This window comes from Tenrec ecaudatus, chromosome 10 (genome assembly GCF_050624435.1).
Source record: "Tenrec ecaudatus isolate mTenEca1 chromosome 10, mTenEca1.hap1, whole genome shotgun sequence".
Taxonomy (NCBI): Eukaryota; Metazoa; Chordata; class Mammalia; order Afrosoricida; family Tenrecidae; genus Tenrec; species Tenrec ecaudatus.
In genome coordinates, this window is record NC_134539.1 from 72398461 (window position 1) to 72417215 (window position 18755).

The 18755-nt window shown below is 40.4% G+C and overlaps 1 protein-coding gene across 3 annotated transcripts in view; it reads right to left on the bottom strand.

The window, feature by feature from the left end:
• SMC5 (structural maintenance of chromosomes 5) overlaps positions 1-18755 on the bottom strand; it is a 91220-nt gene that overhangs the window by 57832 nt on the left and 14633 nt on the right. For all 3 annotated transcript variants that reach the window (XM_075560555.1, XM_075560554.1, XM_075560553.1), the window contains exons 3-6: positions 16702-16754; positions 5239-5401; positions 4201-4335; positions 1208-1348 (exon numbers count right to left, since the gene is read on the bottom strand). In XM_075560555.1, the coding sequence (XP_075416670.1) occupies positions 1208-1348; positions 4201-4335; positions 5239-5401; positions 16702-16754 (492 nt within the window). The remainder of the gene's footprint in view (positions 1-1207; positions 1349-4200; positions 4336-5238; positions 5402-16701; positions 16755-18755) is intronic.

Sequence of the window (18755 nt, forward strand, 5' to 3'; positions counted from 1 at the left end):
AAGGCAGCATGCTGCTTGCTAGGAGAAAGTGAAGCTTCTCATGCCACAAAAATTAAAAAGAAAGGTAGAAACAAAAAGCCTACAAACAATCTGAGAGAAAAAGAAAAACAAAGCACTTCTGAAGACAATAGGAGTGAGGAAGAATAATGACTGACCCTTAAAAAGAAGGAAAAGGAGCTAAGGAAAAGGACTCTAAGAATAATGGGATTACTGGGGGTTGGGAGGTCACAAATAGATTGACAATTTTCCAATCTCTTATCAATTATTTCCATTCTAAGCTTGGAACTAAAGCTATACAAATTTCCTGTCTGTCTTGCCCTACTCTTTATAAAGTATTATATTAAAGAAATTGAAACTACAGCCCAAACTGTGGTCTGAAACAAAACACACACCACACACATTAAACAGCAGGCAGCAGCCTCAATCGGTGGAGGCAACCTGAGCAGTAGGAGCCTGCAGCTGGGCTCCGTCCGCCACGTGTGTAGCGGAAGTTGCTATTAAAGGCACACCCCACGTACATCCTCAACAATGTAGCTGAGGGAGGGCATCAAGAGGTAAGTTTTTTACCTGTCAACATTTTTAAACCAACATTTTAAGAGACCCAAAGAATTATCTGTTGGAGACCAACTTAAAATCAACTATTATTTGCTATGAAACAACCTACTGACACCACTATTATCTACTGCCATGAAGCAAATTCCACCTATGCAATAGAGCACCTCATCATTTCTCGCTCAGAGTGGCTGGTGAGATGCACTCCAATGCGCTCCCACCAGCACATAGCTCTCGAGTAGACAGAAACCGGTCACCGTGATCAAGAGTTGTAGGAACCCCCAATAAAATGATGTAAAAAAAACAGGTAACTTTTATTATGTGTTATTAAAGACGGGGACCCTGGTAGCACAAGGTCAGCAGTCAGCTGATAACTGAAAGGCTGGCTAGCACTGTGCACCCACAAGTGCTCCGTGGCAGAAAAGACCTGCAAGTCTGCTTCGATAAAACCAGCACAGGAGACACGCAGCGCAGTTGTGCTTTTTCCTACAGCATTGCTGAGAGCTGGCCCCGACTGGGTGACACCAAATACGGCAAGCATCAATAAAAGCACCTAACGAGCACACAGGAACTAGCGCATCACTTACAATGCCTGTCCGACTTAAAGAATCACCTATTTTTGCTCTAGTTTTTGTCCGTAACTGTCAGTACTTACCACCCATGGCCTTTTAGCTTCAAGCATCTCAATTAAATCTAAGTGCCGTTTACGTTCATAGAATCTTTCCACATCTTGCTTGTATCTTTCATTCCTCTGAATCATTTTCTCTAGATATTCATTTTTTTCTTTGCATGAGGTCTAAATAAATCATTGTTGAACAATTAGTTTAACTGGAAAAAGACAAAGGTCGGATCATGTAACAAGCGAAAACGCAATGGCAGGTAATCGCACCACTCAGCACTCCATACAAGCTCTTCAGAACTGTGTGGCTGGGCCAAGCCGTCGGATGGGAAGACAGGGGCACGAGTGGGCGGCTTCACAAAGACAGACGTACTTCCTCAGCTTAAAGACGACCACGTCTGAATTCAGAGCACTGGCTACTGGGGAAGGCTTTGTCTCTAAGTCAGCTCGGGAAAATGGTCCTTGCTACTTGAGTTTCTGATCCTTGTTTCCTGAGAGCTGTGGGTCTTGGTATCTATCTTACACCATCTTTGCTCCACTTACCTGTTTTACCTCTTTTATAAAATTGACTCAAAAGACACCCAGTTCTAGTCCTGAGAAACGTAAGAGACAATCCAGTCTTAAATGGGGTTATAGCGAAGAGCATAGAGGTTAGGATTTACAGTACATGTTTTGGGGTACACACAATTCAATCTGTAACACAGCCCCTTAAGTGTAGAATTCAGCGAGGTAGAGGATGATGAGGAAGATGCTGCTACGGCTGCTGATAAAATACAATGATGGATGGCAGTGATACTACCCTGACACGTACCTTTCCTGACTTTAAACCACTCAGCATTCCCTTTTCCCGTCGGAATGACTGCATCCTTAAATAAAACCCCATACTAGAAGAACCCCGGCCGAGCCTATCTTTCAGAGTGCTTTGATCCACAGATGCCCACCTTGGTGCAGGACACACACAATGATGGCAAATGCAACCGCCTAGCCCCTTCTCCTTCCCGCGGTCTTCATGCCCTTTTGGTGGCTCCTTGAGTTGCTTAGTGTCTGAGAAACCCCCTGCTGTGAGCGAATGTCCCGTGCATGTCACTATCAAAACCTTACAGCCTTCTAGTCCATTCCAGCTCATCGCAGTCCTGCAGGAGAGAGTAAAACTTCCCCAGAGCGTTTCCAAGGCGGCACATCTTTACTGCAGCACGGCCTCACTTTTCTCCCACACAGAAACCGGTGGCATACAACTGCTGCCCTATCGGTCAGCAGCTTACCCACTGCAGCACCCTCTGCACATCACAGGTTATTAATGGGCTGTCCTCCAATCCTGACGCCAAGTTCCTCTTCATGTGTCCATCTGTTCAGATGGTTTGGTAGCACACAGATTCACTAAATATGGCAAGAGGACACAGTCCTAATGTACCCCGTCCCTGACTCTGAATCCCACAGCAACCCCCCTTCTGTGTGAACAACTGTCTGCTTTATGTACAGGCTCCACACGAACACAATTAAGTACTCTAGAATTCCTGTTCTGGACACTTTACCCTCATTCCAGACTCTTCTAAATCCAACTGGAATTTCTGACAGTTACCTTTCAATGCACTGCTGCAACTCTCTTTGAATTATCTTTAGCAAAATTTTACTTCTGTGTGATAATCCTCAATACTTTCAGCCCTCTGTTGAATCATTTTTGAAACCGGTGCAAACAGAGGATTTCCCCCAGTCAGTTGGCCAAGTAGCTGTCTTCCAAATTACTTGGCACAGATGGGTGAGGACTACTAGAGCAGCAGGCATTTCCTGAAAGGCCTCCATGGACACGCCATCAGTTTCTGGAGCCTGGAATACCAGTTAAGATGTTTCAACCAGCAGATGCAATGCTGGAACCTGCTACAGGATGTATGCTATGTCCATTCGTGACTTACAGACTCAGAAATGAGATGAAAGGCAAAATTCAGGTTGTATATTGTAAGTGAACAAAGATGCCGTGGGACGCTAAGATATATACCTGTTTTCTTTGAGAGCATGGTATGCAGTTAAAGTCAGTGTTTCAAACGCGTATTAGGTTAAGGGTATGAGGACTGAAGGGTGGAGCCCTGGTGGGCACAACTCTTGTGCACCTGACTGTCTACTAAACGGGTTTCCCTCGGCAGCTCCGTGGGAGAAAGACCGGCGCTGTTGCTTCCGTAAAGATTAGGGCCTAGGAAACCCCACGGGGGCAGTTCTACTCTGTCACAGAGTTGTTATGAGTTAGAATCATCACGACGGCACCTAAAAACAACAAACAGGGCTGAAGGAATGCCTGAGGCAAGATACAATAACAGTAAAAAGTTGAGAACACTCCCCTGGTCATTCACTTTAAATAAATACCATAAAACCGACAGCGAATGTATCAAGAACAGGCATAGTTATAAAAAGAAAGCATATTTCTACATATTTACTGAACTTATTTTCACCAGTGGGACATGCAAAAGATCCATAACATTAAAAACAAAACAAATCTTTTCAGGTAGTGCACTAAAAGGGCATCTTTACTTTTCAGTTCATTAAAGGTGAACCTAGAAGCACCACCACCACTGAATTTGCACTTCTCTTACAAAGTCTACTACCCTCATGTAACCAATGTACGATGTAAGAGCTGCTCCTCTAGAGGCTCTGCACTGAAAGCTGAATCATCTCTGCTGTATTCCTCGGTGCCTTTCATGAACAAAATAAATCCACTGCCATCAAGCCAACTGCGACTCACACGGTGGGGGTGAATGAACACTGAATGATAAAATTCCACAGCCACTTTCTGAGAGCAAAGGAGAAATTTTATGATACTGTTCTTAGTTCCTTAGAAATTCCAAGTATAACGTGAGCGTAAAAATCCCCAACCTTCCACTTTCAGATATTTGTCAGTTATTTTAGGTAACAGTAATAATGCAATCCTGGGTGAAGAAAAATTACAAGAATATATATTCACTCAATCGCTTGGAGCTATAATCTCTTCCACTTCTACATGTGTAAGGACAATTACATGGCAATTATTGATTCAAATATACCTCTAGTTGTTTTTCTTTCTCCCTGAAGTTTTTGAGTTCACAGTGATACTTATGCATTTCCGGAGGACCAATTGATTTCTCAGTAGCTTCAAGGAGTTCAATTTTGCTGAGTTTAGCAAATTCCCCCACTTTGTCCTATAGCACAAAACCAAAATTATCAGCAACTACTGTCATTTATTAAATACCTTAAAATATTTCAATTGATGATGATGTATATCAAATTTACAGGTAAATCAGAATACAAACCCTTGAACCTTCCTATATTAGTATTTAAAGTAATAAAAACAAACCATATGGTCTTTTTGAGGTCAGTCCAAGTTTTCAATATCAATATTTTCAAGTTGAAATGCTTACAAACATATTGTAAATTGTTTTAGAGAAAGAAAAAAAATAGTTCCATGGATTGAAATTTGTAAAAAAATAAATCTACCATAAATGAATTAGAATCTAATAAGTGAAAAAAGAATTTAAGGCAATATAACGCTTCACATAGACATACATAGCTGTTAACAGCTGACTTTTTATTTAATTCGGATGTTTGCAACCCATCCATCACTGTGCTGCTTAAGAGAGAGATGGATGACATATCAGTAACTGCACAGCACGGAAAGGCAAACTTAAGCTACTCGACTTCAATACATAACATGGATTATCACAATTTTTAATTCTTACCAACCAACTTAAAATATAACAATTTCATAACACATATCTATAGATTTAAGATATTTTATAACCATAAGAGCCTACAAATGGAAGTATAAAATCTTTTACTGAAACACACATCTATATATTTTTAAATGCTCTATAATTTTCATTAACTGAAATTTGCCAAAGTAGTAAAATTATAATACATAAAAGTGATAAGTTGCTACATTTAACAAAGAACTCTTAATAAGTATGCTATGTTCAATTTAAATAGTAAAAATTATAAATCCCTTCAAAGAGTATTTATATATATTTTTAAGTATTTATATTCATTTGGCAAAATGTGAAAACATGATAAACAAAGCTTTCAGAGTTACACTGTTTCTCTCGTACCTGAGGTAGAAACTGACAAAGATTGCCCACTTGAATATTTAAAGCTGCAATCTGCTCTTCTACTACTTTCTGGGTTGTAGACTTTTTGTTGATGTACCAAAAGGACTGGTTTTTTGTCACATCGATCTCACGGGTGATGACAAGATTTCCAGAAGCCTTGAATCTGGTTAAAAAAATAATTGAACATATTCAGAGTATTTCATTAAAAAATAAAATTTCCAAAACCCTCCTGCACCAAAGTTTTCCACATCGGATTGTTATTATGATACTATTTGTAATTAGAATATTTATACTTTCTGGACTTTGGGCCCTCTAAAAAGGGAAGCCATGACATTCTATGAGCAATAACACATAACTGACTACATCAACACTCGAGATGTCTTACACTATAAAAACAAATCCTGACACCAATTCCCCAACAATGCAGGAAGATTCGCCTTCCTGGCTTTTCTTTGATCATTACACAACTCTCTTATCACATGCTCTGACTGCAATTCAAATTGGGTGGTGTGTCAAAGCATTTAACCATCCAACCTTGATACTCCCGCTGGTAGGAAAGGAATGAAAACGGACTCTTGTGTAAACATTTCCAGAAATCAAAACCACCCTGCCCATTCAGGTAGCCATGTTCTCCATTCTGGATTCGGTGGCGATTCCGCTCCGTGATCACAATGGAACATTAGCAATAGAGAATCTAGAAGAAGGGCATTTACTTATTTCCTGCTTTTAGAAGAACTACTGCTCCACACCTCCCATCTATTCATCCATCTTCTTCACTGGGAATCAGCAGCATGTGGTAAAAAGATAAATTATTGGGATCCCATCACTAAATGGCAATGATAATCTGTAAATCTTGTATATACAAATTATACTATAATCATAAAACTTTAAAACAGTAAGATTATAGGACTTTTCTAGCAGAATACCTAACGAAGGGCCTTCGTTAATCCTTATGCTATTAAGTAACTAAAAATAGTAAAGAAATGTACACATTTTCATAAATGCCATCATGAGTTACCACAAAAGGAAGGAACTTTAGCCAAAATCCCAGTGAAGGCAGAAACTCAGAAGTGAAACTGGCTTTCAACTTCCGGACCGTGCTTAACTGGCGGACATGTCATGATCTTGGGACTGAGGTGGGAAGGACTTGCAGGCAATATTCAGAGCTACCCACGGTGGAGAACTGACCAGAAAACTACCCCCAAAGGGGTAAACCCTCAGTCTAAGTGTAAGCTAGAAAATACCCCCTCACCACCACCAGCAGGGTCAGCAAGGCAAATTGTCTGACTCAAACTATGGCTTGAAATTGTGAAGCAGACAAGTCTTCCCTGAATTCAGGCTTCCAATCGCATTTATGAAATATGAATTTCTGTGCTTTAAAGCTACACTCTTTTGGTATTTCCATTATAGCAGCACTAGGTAACTAAGACACAAAGATACAGAGGAAGGAGAGAACTTGAAGGTAAACAAGCGGCCATCTAGCAGGGAGGCAATAAGCCCACGTGGAAGAAGCACACCAGCCTGTGCAATCCTGTGCTGTCGACAGGATCGGATAACAGTATCAGAAGACCCAAACAAATGAAAAAAAAATCTCAAAACATATTGTTGAGAACGAGGGGGGTCGGAGCAGAGACTCAAAACCCATGCGTAGACATTGGGACATCCCTTCACAGAAGGGTCTCGAGGAAGGGAGGAGTCAACCAGGGCGTAGTACAGCACAGATGAAACACACAATATTCCTCTGGTTCCTCACCGTCCTCATCATAATCCAGTTTTGCCTTTCAACGCGGGCTACACAGGAGCATGTGCCCAGGTACAGATAAGAGATAAAGAGCTCAGGACACAGAAGCCAGGAACAGGAACGGGAGTAGCAATACCAGAAGAACAGAGGGGAGGTGGGAAGAGGGAACCGAATGCAATGATGGACACATAACCACCACCACCACCTCCCGATGGGGGACGAACAATAGAAACTATGGGTGAAGGGTGACTGTGGTCGATGTAAGATAAGAAAATAATAATTTATCAAGGGCACGAGGGTGAGGAGGGAAGGGAAAAAAGAGAAGCTGGTACTAAGGGCTCAATAGAAAGTAAATGTTTAGAAAATAATGATGGCAACATATGTATAAATATGCTTGAAATAATTGATGTAGGGATTGTTTTAAGAGCTGTAAGATACCCCAATAAAATGATCTTTTAATAAAATAAAATGCAAGACAAATAAAAAGCACAAAATGAGGCAATAAATATATATAATCACAATAATTATAAACTGAACGTATTACTTAAAAGACCAGATAAAAAGCATGACACAGTTATACCTGGTTAAGTAGGCAACAAGGATATCGAAACTTGGAAGTGCATGAATGAAAACAGAAAACACTTCCAGCAGAAAGTGCAATCATACTGATAGGCAAGTAAATATTTCAAACAAATGGCATCAAATAGAATTTAAAGTCAGAATAATCTGTGTGTGAAACTGTCCAGTGTCCAAAGTAAAATCTACCAGAACAAGCGTAAATGACAAAACCACCTAACAAGAACTGATCTGACAACTGACATTTTCAAAAATGTAGAAGATTTAACAAAACTAGATCTTGCATTAGGAAACAGGTAACCATTTGGGGTTTACTCTAAAAGCAAAGTTGAATGAACATGTTTGTCATGTATGGGACACTGCACTCAACAATAGCAAAATATTCTCTTTTTAAATACAATAGGAGCTTCTACCAAAAGCAAACTTCAACTTATTTCAAACAATTGGTAACATGAAGACTGTGTGTGTATAATCAAAGTAAATCTCAATGATAAAATGACAAGCAAAATTTACATTAGAATTTAAAGCCATTTGAAATTATGAACTCATAATGAAAGTGGAAAACTATGTGATGGTGTTAAAACAATACTGAGAGACCATTTTCATATTTACTGTTTCTATTAGGGAAAACAAGACTAAAAATTAGTACAATACTATCTACTTCAAGAAATTAGAAGCCTGGTAGCAGTAGATTACAAGGAGCCCCCTTCCATCTAGAAAGAGTAGTGTTTTGTTCTTAATGTGACTTATCCTGGAAACGAAGCTCAGCCTTCCTTGCACACAATGCTTTTGCCAAAACTATCACTGTGGACTTAAAGAATGCCTTTCCATCATGGTATCCCACACAGCGTTGCCTCGATCAAAGAACTTACTTCACAGCAAGTGAAGTGCGGCAATAGGCCCACGCTCAGGAATTTACTTCTCTTACCATGTTCCCCATCACCTGGCTGGCTTGTAGGACAAATAGCCCTCAAAAGACACAGCACCAGCTAGATGGCACCACCTTTCAGGGTTGGGGTGATTCTCTCTAGGATACTGCTCCAAACCAGTATCCAGTATGTTGGACAGTTTCTCCCAGGACCAGGAGTTATAAGTTCGGGAATCATGGGGGTAGGACTGCAAGTGGCAGCTCTCATATCACCGAATGGTCCTCTTGGAAAATGTTTGTTTTCTATCCACACAACCCTAATATGGGTCTAGAAGTCTTAGTTCTAAAGGGAAGGCGGCTCCCACCTGGAGACCCATCAGCAAATCCATCGGAAGGATATTAATAATGTCAGCCACTAGATCTCTTGCTTTGAGGGTGGCTGATGAAGGATGGCCCAGGGCTCCTACCTCCTAGTTCCTATTTGAATGCTCTCCTTGCTCTCGTATGGCATTATTTGTCCGGTCAGCATGGCTCTGCCTTTATGAATAAGAGTTATTGAAAGTTCGGGATCCCTTATTTGTGTAAGTAGTGACTCGTCACTTAAGAATTTAATCTGGGTAAGTCCTTAACTCATGGACTGTGGTCTAAACTGGCATAATTTCCTGTTCTCAATATTTTAAATTCTGTACCATTGGCTAAATTACTAATACTATCATTGAAATTACCTTATGCTCCAGGGAGATGAGTTATAATGTTCTCAATCATGAAGTGAAAATGATGTCAGAATTGACTTGGTGGCAGTGAGGTTGGTTTTTGGTTTATTTGGCTTTTTTTGGGGGGGTGGGTTAAAAGTGAATCAGAGACATATATAAACCACAGCTATATAAATGAATTTTGGGCTGGCACTTAATGCTAACCCCAATCTAAGACCAATCAGTTCTTGTGACATGGCTCTGCTTGATGATCATCCTCATGAGGAAATCACTGGAAATATGGGTGCTAGCAAAGTGTGGTGAAAAAAACTACATGCTGCCTGGCCATGAGAAAGAATAACGACTGGAGTCTTAAAACAAGGAGCCATTAATTTTACTTACATGCGATATCAACGATATTTTTCTGCAATTTGAGCACTCTGTTGGGTTTCCTTTCCTAGAGTTTTCTATGCTCAACCTATACACACTGCAGTCCAACAAGGGTTTAGACATCTTCTTTATTTTACCCACTCCCCTTAATTGTTTCATCTATCTATAAGTACTGATCAAACCCAATCCACTGGATCGAGTCAATTCCGACACACAGTAACAACGTATATGTTCGAGACATCTTGGAGGCCGTGCTCCCCAGCCCCCATCTGATACCGTGTGCTCTTACCTTCAAACAACATCCAGAATCTGGTCACTGTTAGTCAAGGATTGCTAAGGGTCAGACTCATGACTCAACTCAATGGCAGTGGGATTGGTAAATTGACTCAAGCTAGTAGGTTCTGCAAACCAAGATGTCTGCCTCTTTACATGAAAGAAAAATGGGTTTGGGTGCTTGTGGTGACATGAAATTCTTTATATGGTCTTCTGTTCATTTTTCTGTCACTCCGACCAAGTGACTGGACGGGATCCTGCAAGTAAGGTGCAGAGGAGCCCAGCTGTAGACTCGGTCAGGTTCGCCTTCCCCTTGGCTGCAAGAACGAGCCTCTCAGAAGCAGGGACCGTCAAGGAAGGAGCGCCACCAGCACAGCAGGTTGCACATCCTTGACTGAGTGAGAGGCATAGCAGAGGCCAGGCCACACGGAGACCAGAGGCCCGGCGAAGCAGAGACCCATGGGAGAAAGAACAAGAGCAATGCAGATTAGGAGACAGTGAGGCAGAGCAGTGGGCAGGCTTCCTGGCCCGTGGAGGCAGAGACCAACTGAGCTCATGGTGACCTCATGGTTTCGAGGCCAAAGATCAGACAGACGGACTTGGCTGCTAGCCAAAGAGAGTTCTGCCTGTGGACCAATGGCTGCACATCCTCTATGCTTTCAGATGCTGGCTTGGAGAAAGCTTCTACCTCCCTCCTAACTCCCCGTTACTGTCAGTGGTGTGGTTCTGGGTGGCCGCTGCAACGGGCTATGGAACACAGCAGAAAAGCCATGTGTCGGAGGAGGACCGGCTGGTTTCAGAATAGGTTAAGAGATGGAAGCCCATGCAAACGTAGATTTCCCCGCCTTTGACAAGGTGTGTCATCTAGATGTTAGCTAGTATCATAGCAGACTCTGCTGCCTCCCTTCTGCCCTCTGGCCGGCGCTGGGTCCCCCAGCAAGCACTGCTGAGGACAGCATGAGCGCAAGTTCTGACAGGCGCCCTGAAAGCACCAAGCAGGAGCTGCGCACCACGCTCCCAGGGGCCTGCTCACAGGAACCCCTGCTGGTTAATGAAACCCAGCTCCAGGTGGTGCGACTCCACCAGCAAACAATTAACCAACAAAACCCTGCTGAAACTTACTCCCCCCTCCCCATTGTTAGTATTTTTAACTACACTTGCAGTGCTTTTCATGGAAAATGCTCACGGACATGACAGAAAATTGAGAGTAAAATAAGTTGAGAGAAGAGGGAGATGCTGTTACAATATGACTTTTTAAAATTATTAATGAATCATTTTATTGGGGACTCTTAAATATAACAAGCCCTACACCCCTTATATCCCTTATATCAAGCGGACAAGTACAAATGTTGCCATCGACAATTTTAAACATTATCTTTCTTGAGGCTTTGATATCAGCTCTTTATTCCCTCCCCCCCCCACTCTGCCACCCTCAATATCGTTTGTATTATTATTATACCTATCTTACACCGCCCACTGTATCCCTTCACCTACAATCCTAGTATTCGTCCCCACCCCATCCCCACATTCCGTCCCCCTACCTTCCTGGAATTGTTACTTCCATCACTGTCTGTCTATCCTGAATTCTGAATATTGAAAGCTCTCATTTGTCCAATGTATGTACACTAGTCTAGCAGGAAAACAGAGATCATAGGAATGGGGGGAGGAAGGATTAAAGAACTAGAAGAGTCTGGGGTGTTTCTTCAGTGCCAAACTGTCCCCTGATGTATTTTCTCTTCCATGTGGGCCCTCTGTGCGGGAATGTCCAATTATCCACGGATGGACTCTGGGTCTCTACTTTGACCTCGTTCCATCACCTCGATGAGGTTGCTTAATTTTGAACTTCTGATGGCTGCTCCCATTGAAACTTCATGATCACACAGGTTGGTGTGCTTCTTCCATGTGGGTTTTGTTGATTCCCTGATAGATGACCGCTTGTTTGGCTTCAAGCTTTTAAAGATCCCAGACACTTTATCTTTGCTTTATCTTTTGATAGCCAGGTACCATCTGCTTTCTTCACATTTGCTTATGCACCCAGTTTGTCTTCAGCAATCGCGTTGAGAAGGTGGGCATCACACAGTACCATGTTATTGGAACAAAGTGTTTTGTTGGTTTTTTTTGTGAACAAAGTGTTCTTGTGTTGAAGGAAAACTTAAGGCCCCAAAGCCCTTCCACAACCTCAGTGTATGCACATAATCCAATAGCCTTATTTTCATGTATTTATATTTACATATGGACACATCTATGTCTATTCCTCTATAAATAGCTTTGCTTCCTCAATCTTTCCTCTATTTCCTTTTACCTCTCTCCTGCTCACCTCATTCACTTCTCAGTAATTCCTCTGGCTAGATTACGGTTGCTACAATACCACCAGGAACTCTATTGATTTTAGATCCACCTCACCATTGATTTTAGATCCTTAGCTGTTTCCCTGTCCATGTTATTATTAGTTCACAGCTCCCTTCCTCCCGCCTCCTCCCCGCCCCAGAGACCCCCTGGAACCATTGGTCCGTTGCTTTCTCCTCCGGCTTGCGTCATGTGCCTGCTTTTTAAAAGAAATTATAAATCCTCCAGATGCAGTCTGAAAACAGGCAGAAGTAGGATTTGGAAAAACATCAAATGTTCGTACCTCGCCTTTTAAATTACTCAATTATTTGTATGCCCTTGGACCAAGAGGAATATAGATATTTGTTAATGGTCCTTTGTTTTTGTATAGTTGTATAGTTGGTAAAAAAAATTCAGAATCATATGACTTTACTTTGTATTAAAACATCTGCCTAAATTAGTAGAAATTAAAAAACACATATAAAATACAAATCTGAAGCTTCTACCTTTTCCACATTAACATAATTGTCTATAGAATCTTGAGGGAGTCACTGGTTTCCTATTTCTTGTTCTTGTCCATCCATGTCCTCCCCTCTCTTCTCCTCCCCCTTTGATTTAGGTGGAAGGGCCAAGTAACACCCAATAAAGACTTAATGACTAAAAAAAAAAATCCTATGGGGTAGTTCTGTCAGAATCTACTTGACAGCAATGGATTGGGTGTTTTTTCTTTGAGCCATACAATTCACCATTTTAAACTGTTGTTCACTGCTTTTTTTAAGTGTATTTACAAGGCTGTACAACCATCAAGATGATAGGACTTCAGAACTGCCCACCACTCCAAAATGAAATCCCACAGCCAATAGTACGCCCTGTCCCTGGCCTCTCCCTGCCAGATGCTGGACCGCCTCACCTGCCATCTGGCTCTAGCCCAGTCAGTGCCTAGGCCACAGTCCACTAGGGCTCACACACACTGTTGGTTCTGCTTTATGGTTGCCGAGCTTGCAGAGATTTGTCCAATCTAGGTGGCAATTTCTCTCCATAGTTCTCATCAGCACAGTAAGACCTCTGCATTTCCCGGTCATGACAACTATGAACACGTGCCTCTCCTGAAGCAAATCACTATACTCTTGGCACTGAAAAATCCATACGTGAAGTCTATCTTCAACAAAAGCAGCTCACTGGAGGGAGACAAACGACTAAGGCTAAGTGTCTCCAGTTACTGATCACTTCTATTGCTTCTATTCTGTCTTTTGTTCACCTATAAAATATTTGGTTTTTTAAAATAATTTAAGCCAATTTTTTAGCCACAGATACATTCTCATAAAATTAAAACTTTACAGAAACAGACTATGTAAAATAATTCATCTCCTCATATCTGCCTTCCTGTATCACCTCCCTCACCCAAGGAGTGGTGCGATATGCATTACGGCAGTGGTCACAGGGGTCCTCCAGAGAGTCGTCTATCCCAGATACACGCAGACGCTCGCTGCCTGCTTTTAATGTGGCATGGCCACCTTCTACAGTGGGACACAGTCCCCACTACTGAGGGGCATTTGACTGTGCAGCCTTTCACAAAGGGGATGAAGACAAAGCTGAACTTTAACATACGTGCAAACACCCTCTAGATTATTTATTACGTACAATACCTGGCTCAAAGAGTAAATGTAATGTGGGAAAGCCCATTGCCATTTATTCAATTACAACTCATAGTGATGCTATAGGACCGAGGACAGGTAGGCTTCAAAAAGTCTGTGGGAAAAGACCATTATCTTTCCTGTCCATCTCCCATAGGCTTTTTGAAGCTTTCTTGTGTAACTGCTCTTTAGGGTTTTAAGAAGACCACATGAGATGGTTGGGGGTTTCGAAGTACCTACTTTCTGCTTAGCAATCAAAACCTCATTTATACTTATTGGCCACTTACTTAATATCTTAATTATGCAATTTCTTTGCTTATTTTTCTATTAATTAATTTATATTTTTACTCAGTATGTCAGTCTCTATGCAAATTATTTTAGGAATTTTATGACTTGTATTATTTATGTATGAAATGTTTTCTCTTATCTCTCATTCATGATTTAACCATGGCTTAATTTCTTTTTCTAGATTTTAAAAAATCGTTTTATTGGGGGCTTGTACAACTCTTATCACAATCCACACCTACATCCATTGTGTCAAGCACATTTGTACATTTGTTGCCATCATCAATCTCAAAACATTTGCTTTCTGCTTGAGCCCTTGGTATCAGCTCATATTTTCCCTTCCCTCCCCGCTCCCCCATTCCTCATAAACCCTTGACAATTCATAAATTATTATTATTTTGTCCTATCTTACACTGTCCGACATCTCCCTTCACCCACTTTTCTATTGTCTATCCCCCAGGGAGGAGGTTATACGTAAATCCTTGTAATCGGTTTCCCTTTCCCCTCCACCTTCCCTCCACCCTCCTGGTATCGCCACTCTCAGCACTGGTCCTGAAGGGGTCATTCACCCTAGATTCCTTGTGTTTCAAGTTCCTATCTGTATGAGTGGACAGATTATAAGGTAGAACTGAGATCATGACAGTGTGGGGGCAGGGGCGAGCAGGGGAGGAAGAGGAAGCCCTGACTGGCTGGTTCCCCGGTGCCCCTTCGGCTGTCTGGGTCTTTATGTCCACATTTCCTAGCTTCCATCTCTGCTCAGTGGGACTCCGTTTTCATTAGAAAGACTATTCCCATACCCAAGATTTTAAAAATATTAAAATACTGTCCCTGGTGATAAGAGTTGTACGAGCCCCCAATTTAAAAAACAAAATGAAACAACTTTTCCTATTATTTTTGGGCTTATTTTTTCATTCAACATGTAATACATTTAGTTTTTATTTTGTGTATGGTCTTAAAAAACACCAACTAAGCATGAATTGCCCTACTCGGTTTAATTGAGTAAATTAAATGCTGTACGTAAACTTCCCCTTCATAATAAATTAAATCCTCAAACACATTTAAACCTACTCCTAGTGGCTCATAATTCTGCACTTCTGCTTTGCTGTATCAGTATCACAGATGTTTATATGAACAGGAATAGTATACTCTGCTCTTTTAAAAACGTCTCGAGTCTTCTGATACTTGTTCTCGATGATCTTTCGAACAATCTTGACCTACTTATTGAGACTGGGTGGAAGTATAATCTTAACACCTCAGTTTGGGATGGACTGACTTGCTAATGATATTAACGGTATCCTACTATGGTGCTCTATGTGCGTCTTAGTTTTCTATCTTTCGGTAAAACTCTATTTACAGCTTCATAAATAAAACACAGCTTTCCATATCTCCTTTATTTTCACTTGAATCTCTTTCTCATCTCTGCATTCTGATATTTTTGAGTAAAAGTTCAGAACATTAGTTTCTCTGTACCCTAATGACAGTTGATCTTTAGGAACTTTTAGTACATATCAAAAATTAAAAGATTGTCTATAGAAGCTCTACACAGAAAAGTTAACTTTCTACAAACAAAATTCTCTACAAAGCATGGAAATTATGTGGATACTTATGCAGAAATGTCTGAAAGTGTGTATATATCAAATTGTTATATGATGCAAATTGTTCACATCTGCATCATCAGAAATGGCTGCCAAGGGGGTAAATTGTGAAAGATAAGTTCAAGAAAAATGAAGACTGTGATGAATCACCAACCTCTTTGAAGAAACAGTGACAGCAATGTCAAACATCTGCCATAAGTGAGATTTACTTAATTGTTCACAATGGTTATTTCTAGAAGTAGAATTACAGCCAAGAGAAGAAGGCTTTCAATTTCAGCTTTCTAGATATAATTCTGTAAGTTTATAAGGAAGATCTAAGAAAAACTGACGCACTTGTAGTATGGTGTTGGGGAAGACTATTCAAAGTACCATGGACTGTCAGAAGAACAAATAAAGCTGTCCTAGACGCAGAGCCAGAGTGCTCCTAAGAGGCCAGGATGGCAACTCTGCCTCGCGCACATGTTACTGGGAGACGTTCACCCTGGAGAACGACGTCATGCTTGGTAAAGCAGAGGGGCAGCAGAAAAGAGAAGGCCCAGAACAGATGGACCGGCACAGTGGTTCCATCCACGGTTTCACAGGACAGTTGTAAGGCTGGCACACGCTTCCCTCCTCCTTACACAGGGTCCCTGAGTCGGGGCACACGCTTCCCTCCTTACACAGGGTTCCTGAGTCGGCGCAGACCGAATGGAACTCAGCAACATAAAACTCCCATAACTTGAGAAGCCAATGGATATTTTCATTTTAGATGTATGACAAATATCAACTTTTTAAAAAGGTACCATTTTTTTTAAGGTAACACTATTTTAAAATAGTGTTATGGTACTGTTAACTTCTTGATAAATACTGAACGTTGGAATAGTTCTATTTCATTACCTCTCAGAATTCTGACAATTGAGATTTTAAATCTGCAAAATGAAAAAACACAAATGCTTACTTGTTTGGATAAAGTACTTTAAAATTATCCCTAATATTTAAGGCATAACACTACCTTACTATTCTTCTGTTCCATCATCAGGGAAGTATGGACATAAACTAATAAACTATGTGGGAAGAAAACTGGTTTGACACCTTTATCACTTACAATTCGATTTCAACTGTGCCTTTTGAACATCCCCGCTTCACAAAAAAGCCAACCTAAGACATAAAAGCAGAAAAAGTAAAGTTGTGACAACACTCCTGAATTAATAATATTGGCAAAGTCAGTATTATTCATCAACTTAAAATCTTGTCACTACTTCTTTGTACATCCATTTCCATCACTTTACAAATGTACCTCTTGAATAGTTGAGTCCCCCCAGGTAGTGCAGTGGTTGAGTATTTAGCAAACCCAAAGGACAGCAGTGTGAACCCCCCGCCCCCCACCCAAGCAGCTCTGCAGAGGAAAACTCATTAGCAACCTGCTCCTGTAACAGCGGCAGTCAGGACACCCAGCGGGGCACCTCCTCGCTGTTACACTCTCCCAGGAGACAGCGACTGTCCATAGTGAGGATCTAGTCTGACTGTATTTCCTAAGGTGGGCGGTACTGCTGTGCATGCGTGCGTGTGGGAGGGGGCGAGGAGAGTACAGGCAGCTAAGGCCTCAAGGCTAATCATTAATGGAAAGCAGTGTGTTTTGTACCTCCTATGGGGTCTCTGCTACAGAACTTGTTTTTTTAATTCACTTATTTTAAATATAATCTTAAATGACATTTACTTCTATCTTGAACATTATATTGTATTTTAAGTCTGGACAAGGAACTTGTAATTTCACTTATGATAATGCAATAATAGAAAGAAATATGCAAGGGATCGTTTCATGTTAAAAAATACGTTAAGTTAGGTGTTAACTGTTTTAAAGCACATTTTTATTTATAAAAATGCAAGTACATACAAGCCTCATGTATTCTTTAAGAGATATAAAACTACAGCTCTATCAATAGTTTCAGAAACTGACCATTATTAGCAGTGTTGAGATTCCGTGGGTGACCATCTCCACGGAATCTTGAGCTCTCAACACATATAATCTCTATATGACAAAATAATAATTTATAAGTTATCAAGGGTTCATGAGGGAGGGGGGAGAAGGGAGCAGGGAGGGATAGGAAAAAATGAGGACCTGATGCCAGGGGCTTAAGTGGAGAGCAAATGTTTTGAGAATGATGAGGGCAATGAATGTACAAATGTGCTTTACACAACTGATGTATGTATGGATCGTGATAAGAGTTGTATGAGCCCCTAATAAAATGATTTACAAAAACATAGTTATCTGTAAGTTTTTGTATTAAATAATGAAGACTCACAGATGTAAGTCTATTTACACCTGTGAGTCCTGATTATTTAACCATTTGGATCACAGCCCAAAGCATAACCACTAAATCACCAGGGCTTCAAGGGAACTAGTAACAAGTGCAAGAATGAATAAAATGTTCTAAAATTTGATTGTGTTGAGGATTGCATTACTCCTTTTTATATATCTAAACCACTGAATTGTATGGTATGTGGATTATATGCCAATAAAACATTAAAAAAACAAATATAATCGCTAAACTTATTTTCTCTTTCATCTCTTTTCTCTAGTTTTGTTACATATACTTGATTCTCTAAGTGTTAAATGTATTATTTGGCTGTTGCAAAAACAAAACCATATTACAAAAGCCTTGCTTTTGCTTAAAATTAGGTTTTCGGCACTTATTACCAATTATTTTATTTTCATATTCTCTATAATAGTGTAAATTATTTGATGGATCAGACCATTACTGCTGTAATATTCCTGTATTTTAATTTTGTATAAATGTGCAAGAAGGCTCTAGAGTTATCAAGTTTGCTAAAGCTGTTCAAATCTTCTGTACTCTTACTAATGTTTTATATGACTGAGCTATTAATTATTGATAATTTTCCTACTATGATTATGGATCTGCTAAGTTATGAGAGTTCTGTTAGTTTTGTTTATACCCTTCAAAGTCTAATTATTATGTGAATTCAAGTGGAGAATTGGTTTATTTTCTGGCTGAACTAAACCTTTCATCAATATTTAATAACCACTTTTATCTCCCCAAATATTTCTTGTTTGAAAGTGTATTTTGTCTGGTATTAATCCATTTACATCTATTTTCTTTTGGACAGAACCCTTCTGGCACATGTTCTATCATCCCTGTC